Source organism: Leptopilina heterotoma, unplaced genomic scaffold, assembly GCF_015476425.1.
Source record: "Leptopilina heterotoma isolate Lh14 unplaced genomic scaffold, ASM1547642v1 Lhet_134, whole genome shotgun sequence".
NCBI classification, from domain to species: Eukaryota; Metazoa; Arthropoda; class Insecta; order Hymenoptera; family Figitidae; genus Leptopilina; species Leptopilina heterotoma.
This window is the reverse complement of record NW_025110853.1, coordinates 1,934,340-1,956,223: the sequence shown is the minus strand read 5'-3', so window position 1 is coordinate 1,956,223 and position 21,884 is coordinate 1,934,340. Positions and strand designations below refer to the sequence as shown.

The 21,884-nt window shown below is 30.6% G+C and overlaps 2 protein-coding genes across 4 annotated transcripts in view; one reads left to right on the top strand and one right to left on the bottom strand.

The window, feature by feature from the left end:
- Positions 1 to 21,884, bottom strand: part of LOC122513113 (G protein-coupled receptor kinase 5) — a 668,663-nt gene that overhangs the window by 339,286 nt on the left and 307,493 nt on the right. The window lies entirely within an intron of this gene.
- The window catches only part of LOC122513110 (protein bride of sevenless), a 33,621-nt gene continuing 12,194 nt past the window's right edge, over positions 458 to 21,884 (top strand). For 2 of the 3 annotated variants that reach the window (XM_043629365.1, XM_043629367.1), the window contains exons 1-6: positions 464 to 644; positions 1,138 to 1,606; positions 3,624 to 3,752; positions 4,219 to 4,710; positions 8,496 to 9,515; positions 10,444 to 10,784. In XM_043629365.1, the coding sequence (XP_043485300.1) occupies positions 1,468 to 1,606; positions 3,624 to 3,752; positions 4,219 to 4,710; positions 8,496 to 9,515; positions 10,444 to 10,784 (2,121 nt within the window). In that variant the 5' untranslated portion in view covers positions 464 to 644; positions 1,138 to 1,467. Of the gene's footprint in view, positions 645 to 1,137; positions 1,607 to 3,623; positions 3,753 to 4,218; positions 4,711 to 8,495; positions 9,516 to 10,443; positions 10,785 to 21,884 lie in introns of all 3 variants that reach the window. The other variant, XM_043629366.1, reaches the window with a different exon arrangement.

Sequence of the window (21,884 nt, the reverse complement as noted above, 5' to 3'; positions counted from 1 at the left end):
GAATAAATTGTAAAGCATATAATAACAAATGAGATAATAAATAATAAACATATAAATATAAAAAAGTGTAAATAAATATAATCAAACAAAAATTAAAGTAAACAAAAAAAATATCGAAATTATAAATAGATGTGAATAAATATAAACAAATGTAAATGAAAATAAGAATAAAATACATTTTACTGGGAGAAAATAACGCGATCTCCGACGAAATATACAATATGAATAAAGATATCCTTCTACTCGGGAATAAATGATTGACCCATAAAAAAAGAAGAAAAAAAAGTGATGCGAGAAGGCAGGTCAATAAACGGATTTCTTTTTTCAGTAAAACCAGCCCCGGCTGTCAATTATTTTATTTTTAAATGGCTGCACAATTCAACGTGAACGCCTAATGCGTTTAAAGAGACCGGGACAGCACAAATACGGCTTCCATTGGAGTAGATGCAGTCGAGCACCTGCCTCTACCTCGGTCGGAACACTTCACTAAACTTAGTTACCAAATCATAATCACAGTATATATCCTGATGCTGAATATGACCATCACACAATATCAAGATCAATATTCAGACAATACGATCATTCAATCATCATTCTTCTTCTTCTCAATAAATTTGACAATAAAATTTTAAAAAGAAAATCATGTAACAATTAAATAATTTTGTTAATCAGTAAAAAAATTCATTAAATAATTGTAAACAATAAATTAATACAACTAAATAATAAAATTAATTAAATTAAATAATAAAATTAATACAACTAACTAATAAAAATAATGTAATTAAATAATACAATTTAATAAAAAAAATTATCTATAAATAAAAAAAATGGTAAATTTCAATAAAAATCGATAATATTGAACAAGAAAATAATAACAATTCATATATATTAAATAATAATATAATAATAATTCATTTTAATCAACAATAGTGAATGACAAAATTTAAAAATATTATCAACCATCATCTGTGAAGTAAATTCTATTCTGATTTTAAAAAAATGATTAATAGAAACTAAAAGATATTTCAGTACACAATTCTGCACTTGTATTTCGTAAAAATACTTTTAAAAAATGTTTATAAACAAAATAAATTTTAAAAATAACTTAAAAATTTGATTTTTTTTAAATCATTTTAGATGGAAATAATATTTCAACAAACAAAAAATGAACAACAGTTGTTATAATATTACATTAAGTGATTGTGTGCCTAACAGTGAATTTCTTTTCTTTCAAGGAAAAAAGTAGTAATGGTAAAGGCTTAAGTCAGCCCCAAGTAAATTGTGTATAAAGTGTGTTTGAAGTGAAACGTATATATGCCTGTGTTTATATCGACCAAACATGAAAATGGTTGATAAAAAAACAATTTTTTCCTTTCAAATTAGTAAAATTTTTTCAAAATATATTAGAAAATTTGTTAAATTATTAATGAAAAAAACACCAATTCTTTTTCTCTAAAAAAAAGAAAAATGGAAAATTATTTACAAAACATGATTGTTCTAATTTTTCTGATCTTGAATAGTTTATATGGCTTCTCGGCCATTGAGAATGTCACGTGTTTAAAGAAAAACACGTTTCTGGAAACGAAGGGCAATGCAGTAATCTCTGGTAAGAATTAATTGAATTTTTTTTCCTCCTCGATTTAATCTCAATTTTTCTAATTTAATTCCAATCTAATTTAATTTTTTTTTTTTTTTTTTTTTTTTTTTTTATAACTCAAACAAAACAAATATAATAATAATAATAATTATTATTATTAACATTATTATTATTTATAATAATTGTCGTTCTGTCATTCATTCATTCATTCTATCCACACCTTTTGATAGTTGAAATTTAATGATTATTAAATAATTTTTTTACAAATTTGAATATTTTTCCTTCAAAGACAAGACTATTTTTAAAAATTGAAATTATTTCTTTGAAATATAAAATTGTTTGAAAAATTTTCAATTCATTATGTTTTCGGAAATTCCGAGGGAAATTCAAATTTTTTTATAGAATTCGATTATTTAAAAAAAAAATTTCATTTAAAATACGTTCATAATTAAATTGTTTCCCATTAAATTTTATGATATTTTGATGATACATAATATGAAGCTCATGAGTTTCATATGTTAAATTAAATCTGTTTAATATTTTCAAACGTTGCTGAACACTAAAATCCATAATTTTTTTATAAATATATATGAAATTAAAAATTCTGAAGAACTTAGTTTTTTGAAAAATTTTGATTCAAATTCTTTAGAATTTAGAATTCTCTTGAATAAGCTCATGAGTTTCATATGTATTGACAGCACAGCTGCCCTAATATCCCACCATGCTACCGTTTTTTTCTGAGTTCTTTGATAATTTTGAAATTATTAATTAATTTCGAAAAATATTTTTCAGAATAAGCAGGTTTTTGTATTAGGGCAGCTGTGCTGTCGATACATATGAAACTCATGAGCTTATTCAAGAGAATTCTAAATTCTAAAGAATTTGAATCAAAATTTTTCAAAAAACTAAGTTCTTCAGAATTTTTAATTTCATATATATTTATAAAAAAAATTATGGATTTTAGTGTTCAGCAACGTTTGAAAATATTAAACAGATTTAATTCTTCTTAAATTTTCTTTGCTTCACTCATAAACTTTAAAATCACCACCATAATTTTAATACAAAACTTTAAAAGCTTTTTCTGTTTCTAACAATAATAATTGAAGTTTACAGAATCGTGTTAAATGGCTTGAATTTTTTTGAACATATAAATTGAAAGCTTTTGGAATAATTGAAATTTAGTAAAATCAAATTGTAAACAAATGGATTTCAGAATTATTTTAGATGAATTTTCGTTTTTTGTTTAAATAATTGAATTTTTATTACCCTAAAGTTCTGAACGTTTAAATGAATAAACTTTATTTATTTCTTCATTAAATTAAATTTTTTTTACAATAATTTTGCATCATAGTCTAAATTATTTGCATCAATTTGCCAAATTTGTCATGAAAAAATAATTGATTTAGAGAACAATTTTAGTTAAATATTTTTAAAATATTTGAAATTTATAAGAGATATATACGTTTAGAAATTTTATAAGTAATTGAATTTTAAAAAGGTTTAAATTTGAAATTTTAGAAAATAAAAATTTAAAACAATTGGGTATAATTTAAATTTCTGAGGAAGTCTATTTTTTGTAAAATTTTTATTTAATATTTTTTTTAAATTGTTTGAAATTTAGGTACCTACCTAAATTGTATTCTAGGAAATAATTAAATTGAAATATTGAAAATACTTTTGAAAAAGTTACAGTAGTGTTAATAGAAAATAATAGAATAAAAAAAAGTCAAAATTTTGTCTGGAAATCAGGCAAAAACATTATTAACATTAATTTTATTATTTAATATTTAAGACTGCTAGTCTGTTAATATTTTTTTTAGCTACAATAATTATTAATTATTAGAATATTATAAGAATAATAATGCACTAATCAAAAAAGTAATAAAAATATATTGTTTTCGGTTATTTTTAATTACATTTTGTTACATTTATTTATAATATTTTACATTTTGCTTTTTATAGTTATAAAATTATTTATAAGTTACAAAAATATTTATTTATACTAAAGAGTAAATTGCTCTTTCAGTTTTCGTGGACGCTAATTACGGGCCACAATGCAATGATTCGTCAATAAAAGGTCATCAACAGGTTTCGACAGCTCTCAAAGTAATTGAGACATTAAATAAAAATTCATTTGTACCAGGAATGACAATAGGTATGAAAAAATTTTGATTCTTTAATAATTTGTAGGTATTTGTATTTTGACATTATAAATTCTCATTACAAATTAGAGTAAATTTGACGGTCTTTGGTGTTTTGTAATAGAAAATAAGTTAATTATTGTAAAAATTATGAGTTTTTGAAAGTGGTTTCAAATTTAAAAGTAAGGAATCGATCGAAACATTTGATTCGAAAAGTTAAAGGGTTAAGAAAAAGATTAATAATTCAATGATAATTGAAAAAATAAATGAAATGAAAAAGTAACTTTTAACTGAATAATAGTTTTATATTAATTTTCTTCTTCATTTTATTAATGCGATGTTTGAAAATATTTAATGAAAAAAAATTACGTTCATTTGAACGTTTATGTAAGTTTAAAACTTTAGTAAGAATGAAATAAAATTAAAAAAAATTAATTATCTTGTATGTATGTAATTACCATTTCATGTAATTATTTTCAGGTGTTAATTTTTACGATACCTGTGAGGACAAAATGCACGTTTACAAGCAAATTTTAACAATAGGAGCGAATTCCGAATGCACATTAGAATACAATATGGGAATATTAATAGCCGACAATTATAAAACAACATTGGAGCCATTTAAGCAATATGGTCTTTTGCCAATAATTAATTACAAAATGGAAAATTTAACAAATCCTCTAATTGATATTTTGGTACATTTTTTAACGACAAAATATGAGACTATTGATTTAGTGTTGGCAACATCGCCCTATGTTCTTGGACGATTTTTAGATGTCAGCAAGGACAATGGACTGTGTGTCAAGAGTTACTTAGGTTTTAGTGAAATGGGAAACAGTACAACAGAACGTGTCATTGTTGCTCTCGGCGGTAAGGAGGAGATTCAATCATGGATTTCGCAGAGTGACAACGAGAGGAATGGTGTTCGAGAAACATGGATCGTTTTACCAATTGATGATTCCATTTTGGATGGTAATTTATTTCTTCTTTTTTTGGTGAATTGAATTTTTCTATTTTTCTGTTTGCGATATTCATTATTTATTTATTAATATTTAATTCAGTAACAGATGTAATTTATTTTTGGATTATTTAATAATCTAATTAATTAATTTAATAATCTAATAATTTGGAATTATTAGCATTGTGAAGCTTTTTGTTCATATACGAAAGGGGCCGTCCATAAATTACGTAACACATTTAGGGGGGAGGGGGGGTTCGAGAAAAATTATCAGAAATTATCATATGTTACATGGGAGGGGGGGGGTCAATCATCATTGTTACGTAATATTTATAAGGAACTTAATCTCTTTATAATCGATAAATTTTTCAAAAGCTGTCCCTTGCCGCCACTTCAATACAAGTAAAAAAAATATAAATATTAATAAAATTATTCCTCTAAATGTTTTTATATTTAATTTAATTTTGTATTGCTATTGTACGATATAAATACTAAAAATAACAGTAATAAACAAATTTGTTTCGAAAAACGTTAGTAAAAAAAATATTTTTAAAAATTACGTAACAATGATAGAGGGGGGGGGGGTAAAACGATTTTGTTACAACCTGTTACATAGGGGGAGGGGGGGTTCAAAATTTCACTAAAAACGTGTTACGTAATTTATGGACGGCCCCAAACCTATGTTGTTAAAATTTTTCAGGGTAGGGGAGAGTGGGGCAAGACGGGGCAGCGGGTAAGACGGGGTACCGGCCCTATTTAACAAACGAATTAACTAATCGCGATTATATTTTACATAGTACTGCACCGAGACGATAGTTTCTTGTTTATAAAACCTAAAAGCCATGAGAACAAATCTTTTATCTGTTTTACTAAAAAAACTGTTTTCGACGATTTTCTTGTCATTTTTTCACTTTTTTTAGGAGGCGTTTATTATTTAATAATAACAGTTAATGAACTGTATAAATTTTTTTCTAACTGTCAAGGGTTACAGAAGAAGGGAAGCATATGTTTTTTTTTCTTTGTTGAATCGTAAATTGTAGTAATTAATCGTTTTATTCAATTTCGTAGGTGCGAGCAAGATGGGGCAAGACGGGGTTCACAAATTAAGCAAAAAAAAAGAGAAATAAGAGAAGTTAAGAAAACTACTTAAATCAAGACTGAATAAAATAAAAGTGGCCAAAAAGAAAAAAGTTTGTCAGGTTAAATCATCAATTAGCGATGGTAAAGTGGAAAATACACCTTGACTCTATTGCAATGGTTATTATTTAGACTCAAATGAAGGCTGGGCTGCTTGTTCTGTCTGCGGCCAATGGGCTTTGAGCAGTTGTGCTGGTGTCGATGTCAAAGATAAAAATGCAACCTTTACTTGTAAAATTTGTTGACAGAAATAGTTTGTTTTTTTTAGTACCCCATCTTACCCGCCGGTGGGGCAAGATGGGGAGATTTGCAATTTTTTCAATATTATTAATTATAAGCTTTTTTAAGAAACAGATGGCCTTTGTACGCCTTTTTTACGAAAGACTGATTCCCAAAGATGATAATTAAAAAAAATAATAAAGTATATATTCGATAATTTTCGTTTTTTTGCGCTTTAAACCTTAAGTACCCCGTCTTGCCCCACTCTCCCCTACTTTATGAAACTTGAAATATTTGAAAAAAAGGTTTGATTCTTTTAGTGGGTCGCATTAATCTCAACTAAAAAAACAACCGAATTCTTATTTAACAGAATTCAAATTTAATAAAATAGTTAAGTAATTGTTTTGACGCTCAACAGAATTATTATATTGACAACCCGACTTTATAACAGAATTGTCCTTTAACATACCTGACATGCAACAGGAGGTCGATTATGTATATTTTGACTTTGATTTCCAATTGACTTTGACGTCAAATTCATTTTAATTTTAAATTTGAATTGACTTTGCCGCCAAATTTATTTAGATTCATTTAGATTTTTGTTGCATTTCGAATTGAGTAGCGTAGGCTACTCAATTTGAGCCTAGGTTTTTTCAGTGCAAATTCATTATGAAGTCAATTCTGTATTTCAATATCAAGATAAATTTGGTGCCAAAGTTAATTACTTGTTCATAAAATTGCAATCACCTTCAACTCAATTATAAAAAAATGAATTGAAATAAAATGAAAACCAAATTTTTCATAATTTTAAATAAAATTTTTCGAAACTCCTATATACTGAAAAAACGTAATTTAAAACATTTTAAAATTTAATAATTAATAAAAACTGTAATTGTCACTCTTTTGTAGTTAAATTATTTTAAATACAATTTAGAATATTTAATGCTGATTTTTACACTAACAAACATATGAAAATATTTAATTGTGATTTCTTAAAAGTCAATTCAATAATTTTTAAATCATTAAATAATAAAATTCTTCGAAATTTCGTTTTTGTTCTAAATCTCTAGTGAAACTTTTCAACAAATTGTATTATATATTTATATTAAAATCAAATTTTACAAAATTCCAATTATTTTGATAATTTTAATAAAACTTTTTAACCGTTCCCAGTCTGGTGAAAAAATTACTTTTGGATTTTTCAGAATTTTAAATAAAATTATTTAAAACTTGAATTATTTTTTAATAATACCTAAAATTAATTATTGTTAATTACCTATATTAATATTAATTAATAATTGAATTAATTATTAATTTCTTCACAGCAATTACTAATTATGTGAAAAACTTAAGGGTTTGCTTTTAAATTCATTGCAACTCAAAAGTATTTAAGATGAAAAGAAAATTCAAAAAGAGAAATTAATTCTTTTGTTTTTCAAAAATATTTTTGAACACCAAAAAGCAGAATTTTCGTAGTAATTCTAGAAGTTTACTATTTTTCGAATACTTTTGATAAAATTACCTGAGTTTTCCCTGACCAATTTCACTTTCCCTGACTTTTCCTTGAATTCTCTGATTTCCCTGACTTGTGGCAACACTGGTCATGTAGGTAAATTGTGTCAGAAGATAATTCCGTTCATGTCCGTTTTGCTGAATAAAAATTATGTTGCTTTTCAGTGTGTTCCCAGAGGTCTATTAATTAACAATTATCTTTTTTGTCAGACTATTAAATTAAAATATCAATTCTGTTGCGTGTCAGGTATATTAAATGAATATTCTGTTATAAAGCAGTTGTGTTGAACATTAATTTTGCTACATGTCAGTTGTCTAAATTATAATTCTGCCGTATTAAGGAAAACCTTAGGTAAATGACATTTTGACGAAAAATGAGTTTTTGGTATTAATGGACTCGTAGAAAAAACTACATCTGATAGTTATAGTTGAAATTTCAAAAAAATGTTGTAAAAATTATTATTAAAAATTACCCAGATGCGATGTTAGATTAGATAGTTTTTTAAATTTTAATAAGGGTTCTGAGTGGAAGCAGTTTTTCCTCTTTTTCTCAGTTCGACATAAATGTCGTTTATCTAAGTTTTTATTTAGTATATATATGTACATCAGAATTTTGTTGAGTGCACGGCTAAAATTTTGGTGCATCAGACGTTCCAACCAGTTGCCCAACAACTTGGAACAGCAAGAGTACTGGTTTACTAAATTTTTTTCAGTATATAAAGTCAGATACATGACTATTCTATTAAATTTTAATTCTGTTTTATGCTTTACCGTTGAATGACAGTTCGGATATTTGTCAGTTGAGGAATATTCATACGTCCCCTTGTGAACTATAAGGACCAATAATCATTCTAAGCATATCTTCTCGCGATTTCTACCCGACTCGGTATAACTTTCTTTTTGTAATCAAAAAAATATATTTTTGTTCAAGATGTACTGCCGGAGGGATCCTTTGTGATAAATACAGAAGCATTTACATCGAGTCAACAAGGAGCATCTTCATCTTCTCATTTAGGAGGCACTACTAGCAAGTCACTAATTCACTCACCTTACCTCTTGAGTATCGGAAAGGCCATTATCGAGGTCGCCCACGTTCTCCAAAGGCTTCGTGAAGCATCTTGTCCTCCTCCTCCTCCGTCGTCTACTTCTTCTTCATCTTCTCATGGAAACCATTGCACATTACCACGTTTTGACCCCAATACACGAGAGGATTTGAGTAATACCGAAACTTACGATATTCTCCAAATCCCACATAAATCACAATATCTCAAGTACATCATTCAACAGAACATCAATCACGAATATTTTCCAATAGCAACATACAGAATTAATTCAGAATCGCATAAAATTCAACCACAAAAAATATTAACAAAATTAACGAGATTATGCACAAAACAGGACTCTGTTAATTGTCAAAAATGTGCAAATTTTCAAGAGAGAAGTGCTCATGGTTTAGTTAAAATTGGCATCGATGGAAGTATTCTAAAATCGGGTGTTTGGATTCCGATTTATTTGACCATAATGGTCAGTGGGACGTTTGCTTGTATTGTTATTTTTCTCTTCATTTTGTACCGTTATTTTGTTGACGAATCACTCGATGGTAATCCATTCTTGACACTAATATTGATACTCGGTACGATATTTATGCTGCAGACGATTTTACCATTTTGTATGGATGACGAATACATGGGAGCTGTTCATTTGAATTCGAGAAAAATTTTCATCTCAACTTTAGCATTTGGTTTGATTTTCTCCATTATGTTGTCCAGGGCTTTTTTTCTTGCCTTCTCGGTTGGTGGAATTTTCACTGTTCACATCAATGGTTATCTTCAAAGTTTGATGGTGTTTTTTATGTTCGGTGTACAGGTGGTTATTTCCACTATGTACTTTGCTCTGGGTGCTAACGATCCTTCGGAGGTTTTAAGAAGTCCCAGCTTCATTGGACTTTTAGGTTTGTAGCATTTTTAGTACAGTATTTAAACATACAGTAATATTTTCTTAATTCTTTATTGACTCTCTTTTGTTTCTCTAAGTTCTTTATTGATTACTTTTCCAATGGCAAAAACCATGCACTGTAAAAAAAGGGAGTTAAATTTTAACTCCCCAGGGGATTCTATAAAAGTCGCACCCATTGGAGAGTTAATGCCAGGGGAGTTAAATAAAGAGAGTTAAAACTTCACACCCAAATGCTAACTCCCCAAGGAAAAAATAACTCGCGCGGTGTTGAATGAAGGGAGTTAGAAATTAACTCTCTTTTGGAGTTGATTTTTAACTCGAAAAATTTCACTCCTAACTCCCGAGTCCGTTAACTCCCTAAATTTTTTACAGTGTGGTTGTTCCAAAAACGATCTTTTTTGTTTCATATCTGCCAAAAGTAGAACGTTTCATGGCAGCCAAAAAATGTTCTAGAATATTTTTTAAAAATCTATGTTCTTCAAAATGTTTTGGAACGTTATTTGATAATAACGGATATGAAACGTTCTAAGAAAGTTTTTGGAACGAACATGGTTTTTTTGACCACCGGGTACATATGACATTATTCCAACAATATTGCTTAAATATTTCTAGAATTACAACGAAAAAAATATGTTCCTGGGTGGCAATAATAATGGTACCGGTAAAATGATAGCATTTATGATAATATAATGATAGTACCATATAGCATTTTGTAACATCTTTTTCTCGTAATCCATTTTACTCATAGAGTCAATTAACATCAACTTAAAGATTAATAAAGTTAATAAACCCCCGGAAATATTAACAATCCTGCTGCAATTTTAGAACTTTATTAAAAATCTCAATCATTAGCAACTGGAAATACTGCTAATTAAACATTTATTCCCAACAACTACATTTAATTTTGTTTCTCTTTTTTTCAGGTTACGATATATTTCTTTTGGCATGCCTCCTTATTGTAAGTTGTTTTATAACCCAAATACAACGAAACTACAATGAGGGTAAATGCTTTTTTGCAACGGTAATTGGTATTCTCATTGTGTGGACAATTTGGGTGACTTGTTTCATTCTAATGGATGCATCCGTAAGGGATATTATTGTCTGCTTTGGAATTATTGCAACTGCTTATCTAATTATCATTGGTATTCTTATACCAAGAACCTATTACATGGTGACACATTCATCGAGGGATAAGAATTTTGGACCAAGATTCGATCCTACTGATCTTGGACCGGATCCAAGAATGAATACTATGGCTCGACAGGTAATGTTCCAGTTTTCATCTGTATTTGTTTGTTTGTATATATATAAATAGAGATAATTTCCTTCACAAAAGGTCACTTTAGAAAATGTAAAAAATATTCCTTTTAAAGAAGCTGGAAATTTCATTTATTTTTAGAAATTCTATTCTAAACTCAGTCAGTACAAAAATTTGTTCAATTGGCTTAAAAATTATTACTCGTGATTTTTTGGGATCGCAGAATACGAATTTGTTAGTGGTTTTTCAAAATTAAAGATAGGGCACGCAATAGGAACGGACTAATCTTTTACATTTTTTTAATTCGTTAAATTCGCGTAAGACTTGTTAATCAGGAGTTTTTGAATTTTTTTTATTATAAATCAGATAGAGGTTTTACAAAATTCAAAATTTATAATTGAATATAACAATTTAATTTTTTAGATAGGTACTTCATTTTGTCCAGGAGATATTACTTTATTATTTTTCTTCTAAAGTCATGTTTGTGGTCTATTATTATAAATATAAATACATACTTCCATTAATAACCATATGTTTGAAAAGAAGTAAAAATATAAATTTTCAACCACTGACATTCCACCAAGAGAGAAATTTCAAATATTTCCAAGCGTACTTGGGAAAATTGAGTACAAGGGGAAAAATAAATTTCTCTACAACTTTGGGGTTATAGAATGGAATTTTATTAAACTTTCTACTATATACCTCAAAATGTTGAACGTACAGTTTTTTGCTTCTTTTAAAAAAGAAGAAACCATTGTATATAAAGAATTTCTCACTGTTAAAAAATCTTTTCTCTGTGGATTATTAATATAAGTTTCATAATACGAATTCTAAGAGGGAGAGCGGGAGAAGGGTCAATATTTCATATTTCAAAAACGAAAAAAAAATTTCTTTAAAGTTAAAATTTCTCCATTTCACATTATTTTTCGTGTCCGTCTTTGTTTCTCAAAGAGTAAATATAGTCTAGTGTTAAAATACCTTTTTCCGCCTGCTTTTTCACACTTTTGCAATCTCAGTGTTATAATGTTCTTTTCTCTTTATTGTATTATATCATCTTTAATGACGAGACAGAAAGTGCTCAATCGCCAAAATCCTCTTTTCAGTCTCAAAAGTCTATGTATGAACTTCAAAGCGTATAGAAAATAAGACATTCACTTTCACAAAATAATAATGACATTAACCCCATTTTCAAAAGATTGTAATATTTAATCATTACCAAACCAGCAACATCTTTCATATGAAATTTAATTATCCTGCGAGATTTATCAATTAATCATTTCCATGTCAAGGGGATTTAATTACAGGGTGTATTTATAAGACAATAATTAAGTACTAAAAGATAAATGTTTTATTCAAATCACAACTCCAATTAAAATTCGCTTTAAAGAATGAATTCTCATGACTTGTTACAATAAGAAACCTGCCTACTTGTATCAAACATATTTTGTTTAAATCAAACTTAGTAGCTGTAATAATAAATAAATAGAAAGAGATCGAGAGAAATGAATTAACAACCGAACATTCTGTTATTCATCAATTCTAAAGAAAACGAGATCGATAACCGAAAACAATCAGAATACAAAAGTTATTAGTTGACAGTCAAAAATAATTGGAAGCTCAACTTAACACTCAAATAATTTTACAAAATTTTAATGTTCTTGACTAATTCAGTCCCGATTTTGGATAATAGTAGATAATTGATTAGTAAATTAATTAAAATGACGATTTATCCAAAACAAAAATATTTTATTTTGACAAAATAAATCTGTATTCAAATTTAAAGAATAATATATTCTTAAACAAATTTTTAAGGTTAATTGTCAGTATAAGATTTGTTAAATTATTTGTTATTATTAAATTCCATAAAATTACGAACTTAGATCAAAATAAATAATTTGAGACAATTAAATCAATAAAATTTAGTTTAAAAAAATTATTATTTAACTAGAGAATTATTAGATAAAGAATCAATCAATTAAAAGATGAGTTACGAAAAAATTAAGTTAGAAGAAAAAAATTCAGTATGCTAAATTCTTCAAATAAAAATCATGTGAAATTAACCCGAGTCGAAATTTAAACCCTACTTAGCCTCTGAAAATGTAGGGCTTATTTAGGTTTAGCAGTCGTAAAGTAGGGTCTGATTACAATACAATTTTTTAAAATTAGACCCTCCTTTGACTCCCAAAACAGGCTGAAATTTGCCAATCTTCCATTTGGAGAAGTAAAGGTGGGTCTAATTCGAGGAAACCTATACCTTACTTTTAAACCTCGTAGACCCTACAATTAGAAAAAGAAAAATTTGAAGATTTTCTCAGATTCAATTGAAGCACTTGGGATGAGTAAGAGTGGTACACATCAGTATTTATCAATTTGGAGTAGGGGAGGGTGGTCCCATACCGACCCCCTAAAGTGCAAAGGCTAAAAATGTGCCAAAAATGTGTTTCTTTGTCTTCGTCAAAATTTTTTTGAGTAAAGGAACTATTCTTTAATGTTTTCTGACGGTTGCCGAGGTTTCTGATTGTCATTAATAAAAGATCTAAAGAAAAAGCGAAAATTTACGTTTTTAACTTTTTCAAAATGGGTGGTCCGAAACCGACCCCCCATTTTTTTGGGGAAAATCTGAAGAATAATCAAGATATAAAATTTTGATAGTAATTAAAATAAAATTCAACAGTCTGTAATGAACTGTTAAATTATTTTGACTTCATTTAAATACATTTTTGGACCTTTTTCCAAAAGAGTTAAAGTTAAGTAATAAATGCTGTGATTGTTGGTAAAATATTTTCTAAATTCCTAAAAAATAAAAGTAAATATGCAAAACCTATCCTCACTTCATGTGAACAATAAGGAAGAAGAGAATAAACAATTACAATGTAAAAATATGGGGGTCGGATTGGGACTACCCCTTGGGGGTCGGTTTCGGACCACCCCCACTATTTTCACAAAATGTTTTGCCAATCACTTATATCAATGGAATCAATTTAATTTGAATGTTGTGCGTTGAAGTTAAGGTCATACACAATCAAAATTAATTTCGTAAAAATTTTCCTGTACTCAAAAAACACTGTTAGCTCAAATTCCGTATAGGTCAAAAATTAATTTAAACAATGCTAAAATCTAATATTGCTTGAATCTTCAAAATGAAATCAAATGCATTAATAAAACCTGTGGCCCAGTTGTTGGTGTTGTGAAAGTGTTCGACTGATGGTACTGACGAATTTTTTAGTGGTACCATCTTCAAGAAACATAAGGGGGTCGGTATGGGACCACTCTCCCTTACTTTTTGCATTTGCAGTGTTTTAAGTAATGCATAATTAAAAAATAATTCAAAATTTTCTTTTAGAATGTAGGGTCTAGGAGTATGAAAGTAGGGTTTCTAATAGCTTAATTCTTTAAGAACTATCATAAAATTATTACTTTTAAAATATTTAAGGACAGGTGGGAAATATTCATCGAAAAAAGTGTTTTCCCGCGTGTCATCTCACTCCTAAATAACTAGAGATATCTCGTTCGGATTTATCAGGATAATTAGGCAAATTCGTGCTGATAAAGAATATTCTGGAAAGAAATATGCTGAAAAATGGTCAAAATTTGCCCCCGAAGGGGATTGTAAAAGAAGTATATGTTTTTATAGATTTTTACCTGCTGAATCCGAAAATCACCCTTAGAAAGTTCTAAACCTTTGGGAAAGGGTTGAAAAACCACCCTTAACTCAGAGACACCGTTTTCAATAAACAACAGTAAAATATGATAAAATTATGTAAATAAGAAATGTTTACACTATAATTTAATAAATTAAGGTAACAGTAATAACAACCGCATAATTTAAATCACGATTACGACCCTTGCAGTTTAAAAAACTACCCCCTCATACATCAACACTTATGCCAAAACCCCAAAAAGTTATAAAATGTCAATATATTGATACATAACAAAGCAATAATTAATCCTTTAAAAATAAACAACGTTTACCACTACTGTGAAAATATCGGCCACCCCTAAATATGTTAAAAAACCACCCCTAAACAACCAAAAACGAAAAAAAACTTAAAATGTCATGGACTAAGATTCTAATGTTTTTGTTAAAGAGTTATCCCTATTAATAACAAATAAGCAAATATTGTTATATCCACCAATAACTCAACAACCCTTAATCATGATCAGAAACTACCCCTATATCATCCCTAAAAAATTACCTCTGAAGTTACAAATTAAAAACCAAATTATTTTACTATTTATGACACTTTAAATACATGTTTGATATGGTGATAATCAATTTATTGCAATCAATAAAGAAAACACATAAAATATATATTTAAACCTTGAAGGTAGTCTTGGGTGGTCCAATCAATAAAGATCAGGGCTATTAGATTAAACCACTGAAGGTAAGATATATTGTAGTCTAATCAATAAAGATCAGGGTTATCAGATCAAACCACTGAAGGTAAGAAACATTGTAGTCCAATCAATTATTATAAGGGTTATCAGGTCCAACCACTGATTGATTGGACAACAATGTTTCTTACCTTCAGTGGTTGGACCTGATAAACCTGATCTTCATTGAGTGGTCAACAATGTTTCCTACCTTCAGTGGTTGGATCCCATAACCCTGATCTTCATTGATTGGACAACAATGTATCTTACCTTCAGTGGTTTGATCTGATAACCCTGATCTTCATTGATTGGACAACAATGTATATCACCTCCAGCGGTTGGACCTGATAACACTGATCTTCATTGAGTGGTCCACAATATTTCTTACCTTCAGTGGTTGGTCCTGATAACACTGATCTTCATTGAGTGGTCAACAATGTTCCTTTCCTTCAGTGGTTGGTCCTGATAACACTGATCTTCATTGAGTGGTCAACAATGTTTCTTACCTTTAGTGGTGGTTGGACCTGATAACTCTGATCTTCATTGATTGGACAACAATGTATCTTACCTTCAGTGGTTGGACCTGATAACCCTTATAATAATTGATTGGACTACAATGTTTCTTACCTTCAGTGGTTTGATCTGATAACCCTAATCTTTATTGATTGGACAACAATGTTTCTCACCTCTAGTGGTTGGACCTAATAACACTAATCTTCATTGAGTGGTCCACAATGTTTCTTACCTTCAGGGGTTGGACCTGATAACACTGATCTTCATTGAGTGGTCAACAATGTTTCTTACCTTTAGTGGTGGTTGGACCTGATAACTCTGATCTTCATTGATTGGACAACAATGTATCTTACCTTCAGTGGTTGGACCTGATAACCCTTATAATAATTGATTGGACTACAATGTTTCTTACCTTCAGTGGTTTGATCTGATAACCCTGATCTTTATAATTTGACTACAATATATCTAACCTTCAGCGGTTGGATCTAATAGCCCTGATCTTTATTGATTGGACCACCAAAGACTGTACCTTATTTATTATTTATTTATTATTTATTTATTTATTTATTTATTATTTACCTTATTTTATGTGTTTTCTTTATTAATTGCAATAAATTTATTATCACCATATCAAATATTTATTTAAAGTGTCATAAATAGCAAAATAATTTGATTTTTAATTTGTAACTTCGGAGGTAATTTTTTAGGGATGACCCAAGTAGAAATTGACGACCGGGATGGTACCGGCCCGGTACAAACGGCGGATTATAAGTGCCGGGGCGGTACCGGCATAAGACCGCAATTTTCACCGTCTTGGTACCGGCAAATTGCCGGATGATAACTGCGGCAGGTATCCGGCATACGTACCGGGCCGGTACCGAATAATCCACCGGGGCGGTACTGGCCCGGTTATTGTTGGAAGGCATTTAGTGCCGGTTTATTACCGGCTGCACAACCGGCTAGGTACTGGTCCAGTACCGGCATAAGTCTGTTCTTTCCACCGGCGCAGTACCGGTAAATTGCCGGATGATAATTTCGGTAGGTATCCGGCAACCGTACCGGGCCGGCACTAATAAATATCTGACGCAGTACCGGGTTGGCACTAAAAAACAACCGGTGTGGTACCGGGCCGGTTAAAAAAATTATATTTCAGTCTGATTAATTGTTTAATTATTATTATTATTATCAATGTTATTATTAATTTTAAATTGGAAACAGTAAATATATTAAATGCTGAAACAGAGAAACATAAACAATTATAGAAAAATCTGAAGACTCGAGGAATTGAACTCCGGACCCTGAGGCTGCAAAGTCGACACCACATCCGCTAACCTAAACCTGCATATGGAAAGCAAATTCAAAGTGAGCTTATAAAGTCCAACCGACATTCCACCTGGCAGCAGTACCGGGCCGGCACTAATATACAACCGGTACGGTACCGGGCCAGTATTTGTATTTCTAATTTATTTTAATTCAATTTAAATTATTAAAAATAAATAAATAAAAATAGTAATTATAAATAATAATAACCGCCCTATTCACCGGTTAAATACCGGGCCGGCACCAATAAGCAACCTACTCGGTATTAATATAATTGCCGGCACAACTAACTAATTAATTTATTATTAATAATTAAATTAATAAATTAATTAATAAATTAATTTTCAAATTTTTTTTCTTTTCTTTAATTCTTTTTCTGATAGTTTAACATTGGCAAACAACCGGGAGGACACTGGGTTAGTACTAATATTTTTGTCGGCAAAACTTCTGTGCCAGTAGAAAGCATTAAGTAAATTTTTGTGCTGGGCCGGTGCTGGGCCGGCACAAATATTATCACCGGTAAATCTCCTTCGTCCGTATAAAAACAAAACCAAATAGTAGTACCGGGCCGGGGCTGGGCCGGTAAAAATATTATCACCGGCAAATCTCCTTCGGCGGTATAAACCAGAGCGAAATGACAGTACCGGGCCGGTGATACGCCGGTACAAATATTATCACCGGCAAATCTCCTTCGGCGGTATAAAAACAGAAGTAAATGACAGTACCGGGCCGGTGATACGCCGGTGCTGGGCCGGTACAAATATTATCACCGGCAAATCTCCTTCGGCGGTATAAACCAGAGCGAAATGACAGTACCGGGCCGGTGATACGCCGGTACAAATATTATCACCGGCAAATCTCCTTCGGCGGTATAAAAACAGAAGTAAATGACAGTACCGGGCCGGTGATACGCCGGTGCTGGGCCGGTACAAATATTATCACCGGCAAATCTCCTTCGGCGGTATAAACCAGAGCGAAATGACAGTACCGGGCCGGTGCTACGCCGGTGCTGGGCCGGTAAAAATATTATCACCGGCAAATCTCCTTGGGCGGTATAAAAAAAGAAGTAAATTATAGTACCGGGCCGGTGCTGGGCCAGATATTTTTAATCAACTGGCCCGGTACACACTACCAGTACCGGTAGAAATCCACATTTACCACCGGGCAGGTACTGGGCCGGTATTTATTTCATATCCGGGCTGGTACCTTTTTGCCGGTACCGGCATATGTCCGACTTTACAACCGGTTCGGTACCATGCCGGTTGTTAGTGCTGGCACACCTCCAACTTTTCTGCCTGGGGATATAGGGGTAGTTTCTGATAATGATTAAGGGTTGTTGAGTTAATGGTGGATGTAACAATAGTTGCTTATTTGTTATTGGTAGGTATAACTCTTTAACAAAAACATTAGAATCTTAGTCCATGACATTTTAAGTTTTTTTTCGTTTTTGATTGTTTAGGGGTGGTTTTTTTAACATATTTAGGGGTGGCCGATATTTCTACAGCAGTGGTAAACGTTGTTTATTTTTAAAGGATTAATTATTGCTTTGTTATGTATCAATATATTGACGTTTTATATCTTTTTGGGGGTTTGGCATAAGTGTTGATGTATGAGCAGGTAGTTTTTTAAACTGCAAGGGTCGTAATCGTGATTTAAATTATGCGGTTGTTATTAGTGTTACCTTAATTTATTAAATTATAGTGTAAACATTTCTTATTTAATAATTTTATCATATTTTACTGTTTTGTATTGAAAACGGTGTCTCTGAGTTAAGGGTGGTTTTTCAACCCTTTTCCCAAGGTTTAGAACTTTCTAAGGTTAATTTTCGGATTCAGCAGGTCAATATCTATAAAAACATATACATCTTTTACAATCCCCTTGGGGGGCAAATTTTTACCATTTTTCAGCATCGTTCTTTGCAAGTAATTTTTTAAATAAGTATTGAAAAAGAAAGTTAAAAAGTTGCATTTTTGGCGAAAGTGAGAGACAATATGGCGGCGAGCACACAGACAAGTGGATCTATGTGTCAGCGGTCTAGAAGGTGGCTCAAATTACTCTAATTTCAATCCTTAATAAAATAATTTTCCCGCAAAATTATTGTAAAAACAGAGAAGAGCGCGCCTCAATGAGTGAAATTCCTCTATCACCCCTCCAAACATGAACCCGAAATATTTTATCCTCTCAAAATGAGACATCAATTCCAAACCGTTCAAAACCCCCTTTTCCGAATGTTAAAACAATTTTTTCAATAATTGTTTATCAAAATTTTGCAAAATTCGTAGAAGGTTGCGTATCCCAGAGCGCTATATTAAAATGTTTCAAAATTAATTTAATTTTAAAAGAGTTGCTTCAACAATTTTCATAAATAGATGAACTTCAAAAGGTTTCAATTTGGAATGAATTTAATTAGAAATTTTAAAGAACTTAGATACTTGAAAAATTTTATGAATTCAAATTCTTCTAATATTAGTTGAATTTTTTAATATACATATATTTAATTAATTATTAAAAGGAATGGATTTATAGAAAAATTTTATTTAAAAACACTAAAAAAATTGAATTTTGTATAAGTTCCAAATAATTGAAGAAATTTAATTATTTTTAAAAATAATAAAACTTGTCGCAGAATTTTAATTATTTTTAATACAATTTTAATCAAATTTCTCGAAAAATGTAATTATTCTTAAAAATTTTATTAAAATTAGTCGAAAGAATTCAATTATACCCAGGTAGAAATTGACGACCGGGATGGTACCGGCCCGGTACAAACGGCGGATTATAAATGCCGGGGCGGTACCGGCATAAGACCGTAGTTTTTACCGGCTCGGTACCGGCAAATTGCTGGATGATAACTACGGCAGGTATCCGGCATACGTACCGGGCCGGTATCGAATGATCCACCGGGGCGGTACTGGCCCGGTTATTGTTGGAAGACATTTGGTGCCGGTTTATTACCGGCTGCACAACCGGCTAGGTACTGGTCCAGTACCGGCATAAGTCTGTTCATTCCACCGGCGCAGTACCGGTAAATTGCCGAATGATAACTTCGGTAGGTATCCGGCAACCGTACCGGGCCGGCACTAATAAATATCTGACGCAGTACCGGGCCGGCACTAAAAAACAACCGGTGTGGTACCGGGCCGGTTAAAAAAATTATATTTCAGTCTGACCCTCACAGCATGGGATATCCCGTGGATATCCCATTTCCATCCCGCGACATCCCTTGGATATCCCAGGGAGATCCCATGGGATATCTCACGGGACGGAAATTTGGATAGCCCAGGGATATCCATTGGATATCCCTGGGATGTCCCTGAGATATCCACGGGATATGCAAATTTTTCTTTTGTGGGGTATCCCGCGTGGGATATCCCTGGGATATCTTGCGTGGGATATATGTCAGCGCATGTGTATTAAACGGAATACGATCGTTCCAAGTGTCAAAAGATTGTGTGGAATTATATTTACAAATTAAAGTCAAAAAAGTTTCATTCAATATTTGTTGCATCAAATATTGGTAGATAATATATTAAATTATTCAAATATTTATTCTAATTACATTGTACATTCTAAACAAATAATGCATGAATTACTAGATTAATTACTGAAAATCCAGTATATTTTTCCCTTTAAACAAGAAGAAATAAAATTTTATATGTATGTACTCATATAATCTTACACGCGCAGGCGTCGACCTTCCCAGCTGTTGAGTGTCATGGCGACCATGGCGTCGCGTCATTAGATCAGAAGCGTGTGTTTTGCAGTGTGTGATTATAAGTGTTGCTGTTTAATATGTTTAACTTTCACATTTTTTTAGTTTCTTGTAAATATCTTTAACCAATAAATATTTATCAGTAATAGATAAAATGAATTGACCAAAATTAATTTAACCACACACAATAAATGTTTAGCGTTAAAAAGACATTTTTTATTGAATTCAACTAATGTTTATTAAATCACAAAAAAATAACTTTGTTATTAGTCAAATATAATCTTTTATTTTTGAAATAATTTTTTTCTCATTCTAGTTATAATTTAATAATGGTTTTTCAACTCTTTAAAGCTCTAATTATTTTTCAACATATTACTATTTCTCACGTAGCATATCCCGCGTGGATAATATTAGGATATCCCGCGCGAGTCTCCCATGGGATGGAAATTTGGATATCCCAGGGATATCTCTGAGACGTCACAGATATCCCAGGGATGTCCCTGGGATATCCTAATATCCCGCGAGATATCTCAGGGATATCCCTGGGATATCCTTTTGCTCAGAGGGTGATTAATTGTTTAATTATCATTATTATTATCAATGTTATTATTAATTTTAAATTGGAAACAGTAAATATATTAAATGCTGAAACAGAGAAACATAAACAATTATAGAAAAATCTGAAGACTCGAGGAATTGAACTCCGGACCCTGAGGCTGCAAAGTCGACACCACATCCGCTAACCTAAACCTGCATATGGAAAGCAAATTCAAAGTGAGCTTATAAAGTCCAACCGACATTCCACCTGGCAGCAGTACCGGGCCGGCACTAATATACAACCGGTACGGTACCGGGCCAGTATTTGTATTTCTAATTTATTTTAATTCAATTTAAATTATTAAAAATAAATAAATAAAAATAGTAATTATAAATAATAATAACCGCCCTATTCACCGGTTAAATACCGGGCCGGCACCAATAAGCAACCTACTCGGTATTAATATAATTGCCGGCACAACTAACTAATTAATTTATTATTAATAATTAAATTAATAAATTAATTAATAAATTAATTTTCAAATTTTTTTTCTTTTCTTTAATTCTTTTTCTGATAGTTTAACATTGGCAAACAACCGGGAGGACACTGGGTTAGTACTAATATTTTTGTCGGCAAAACTTCTGTGCCA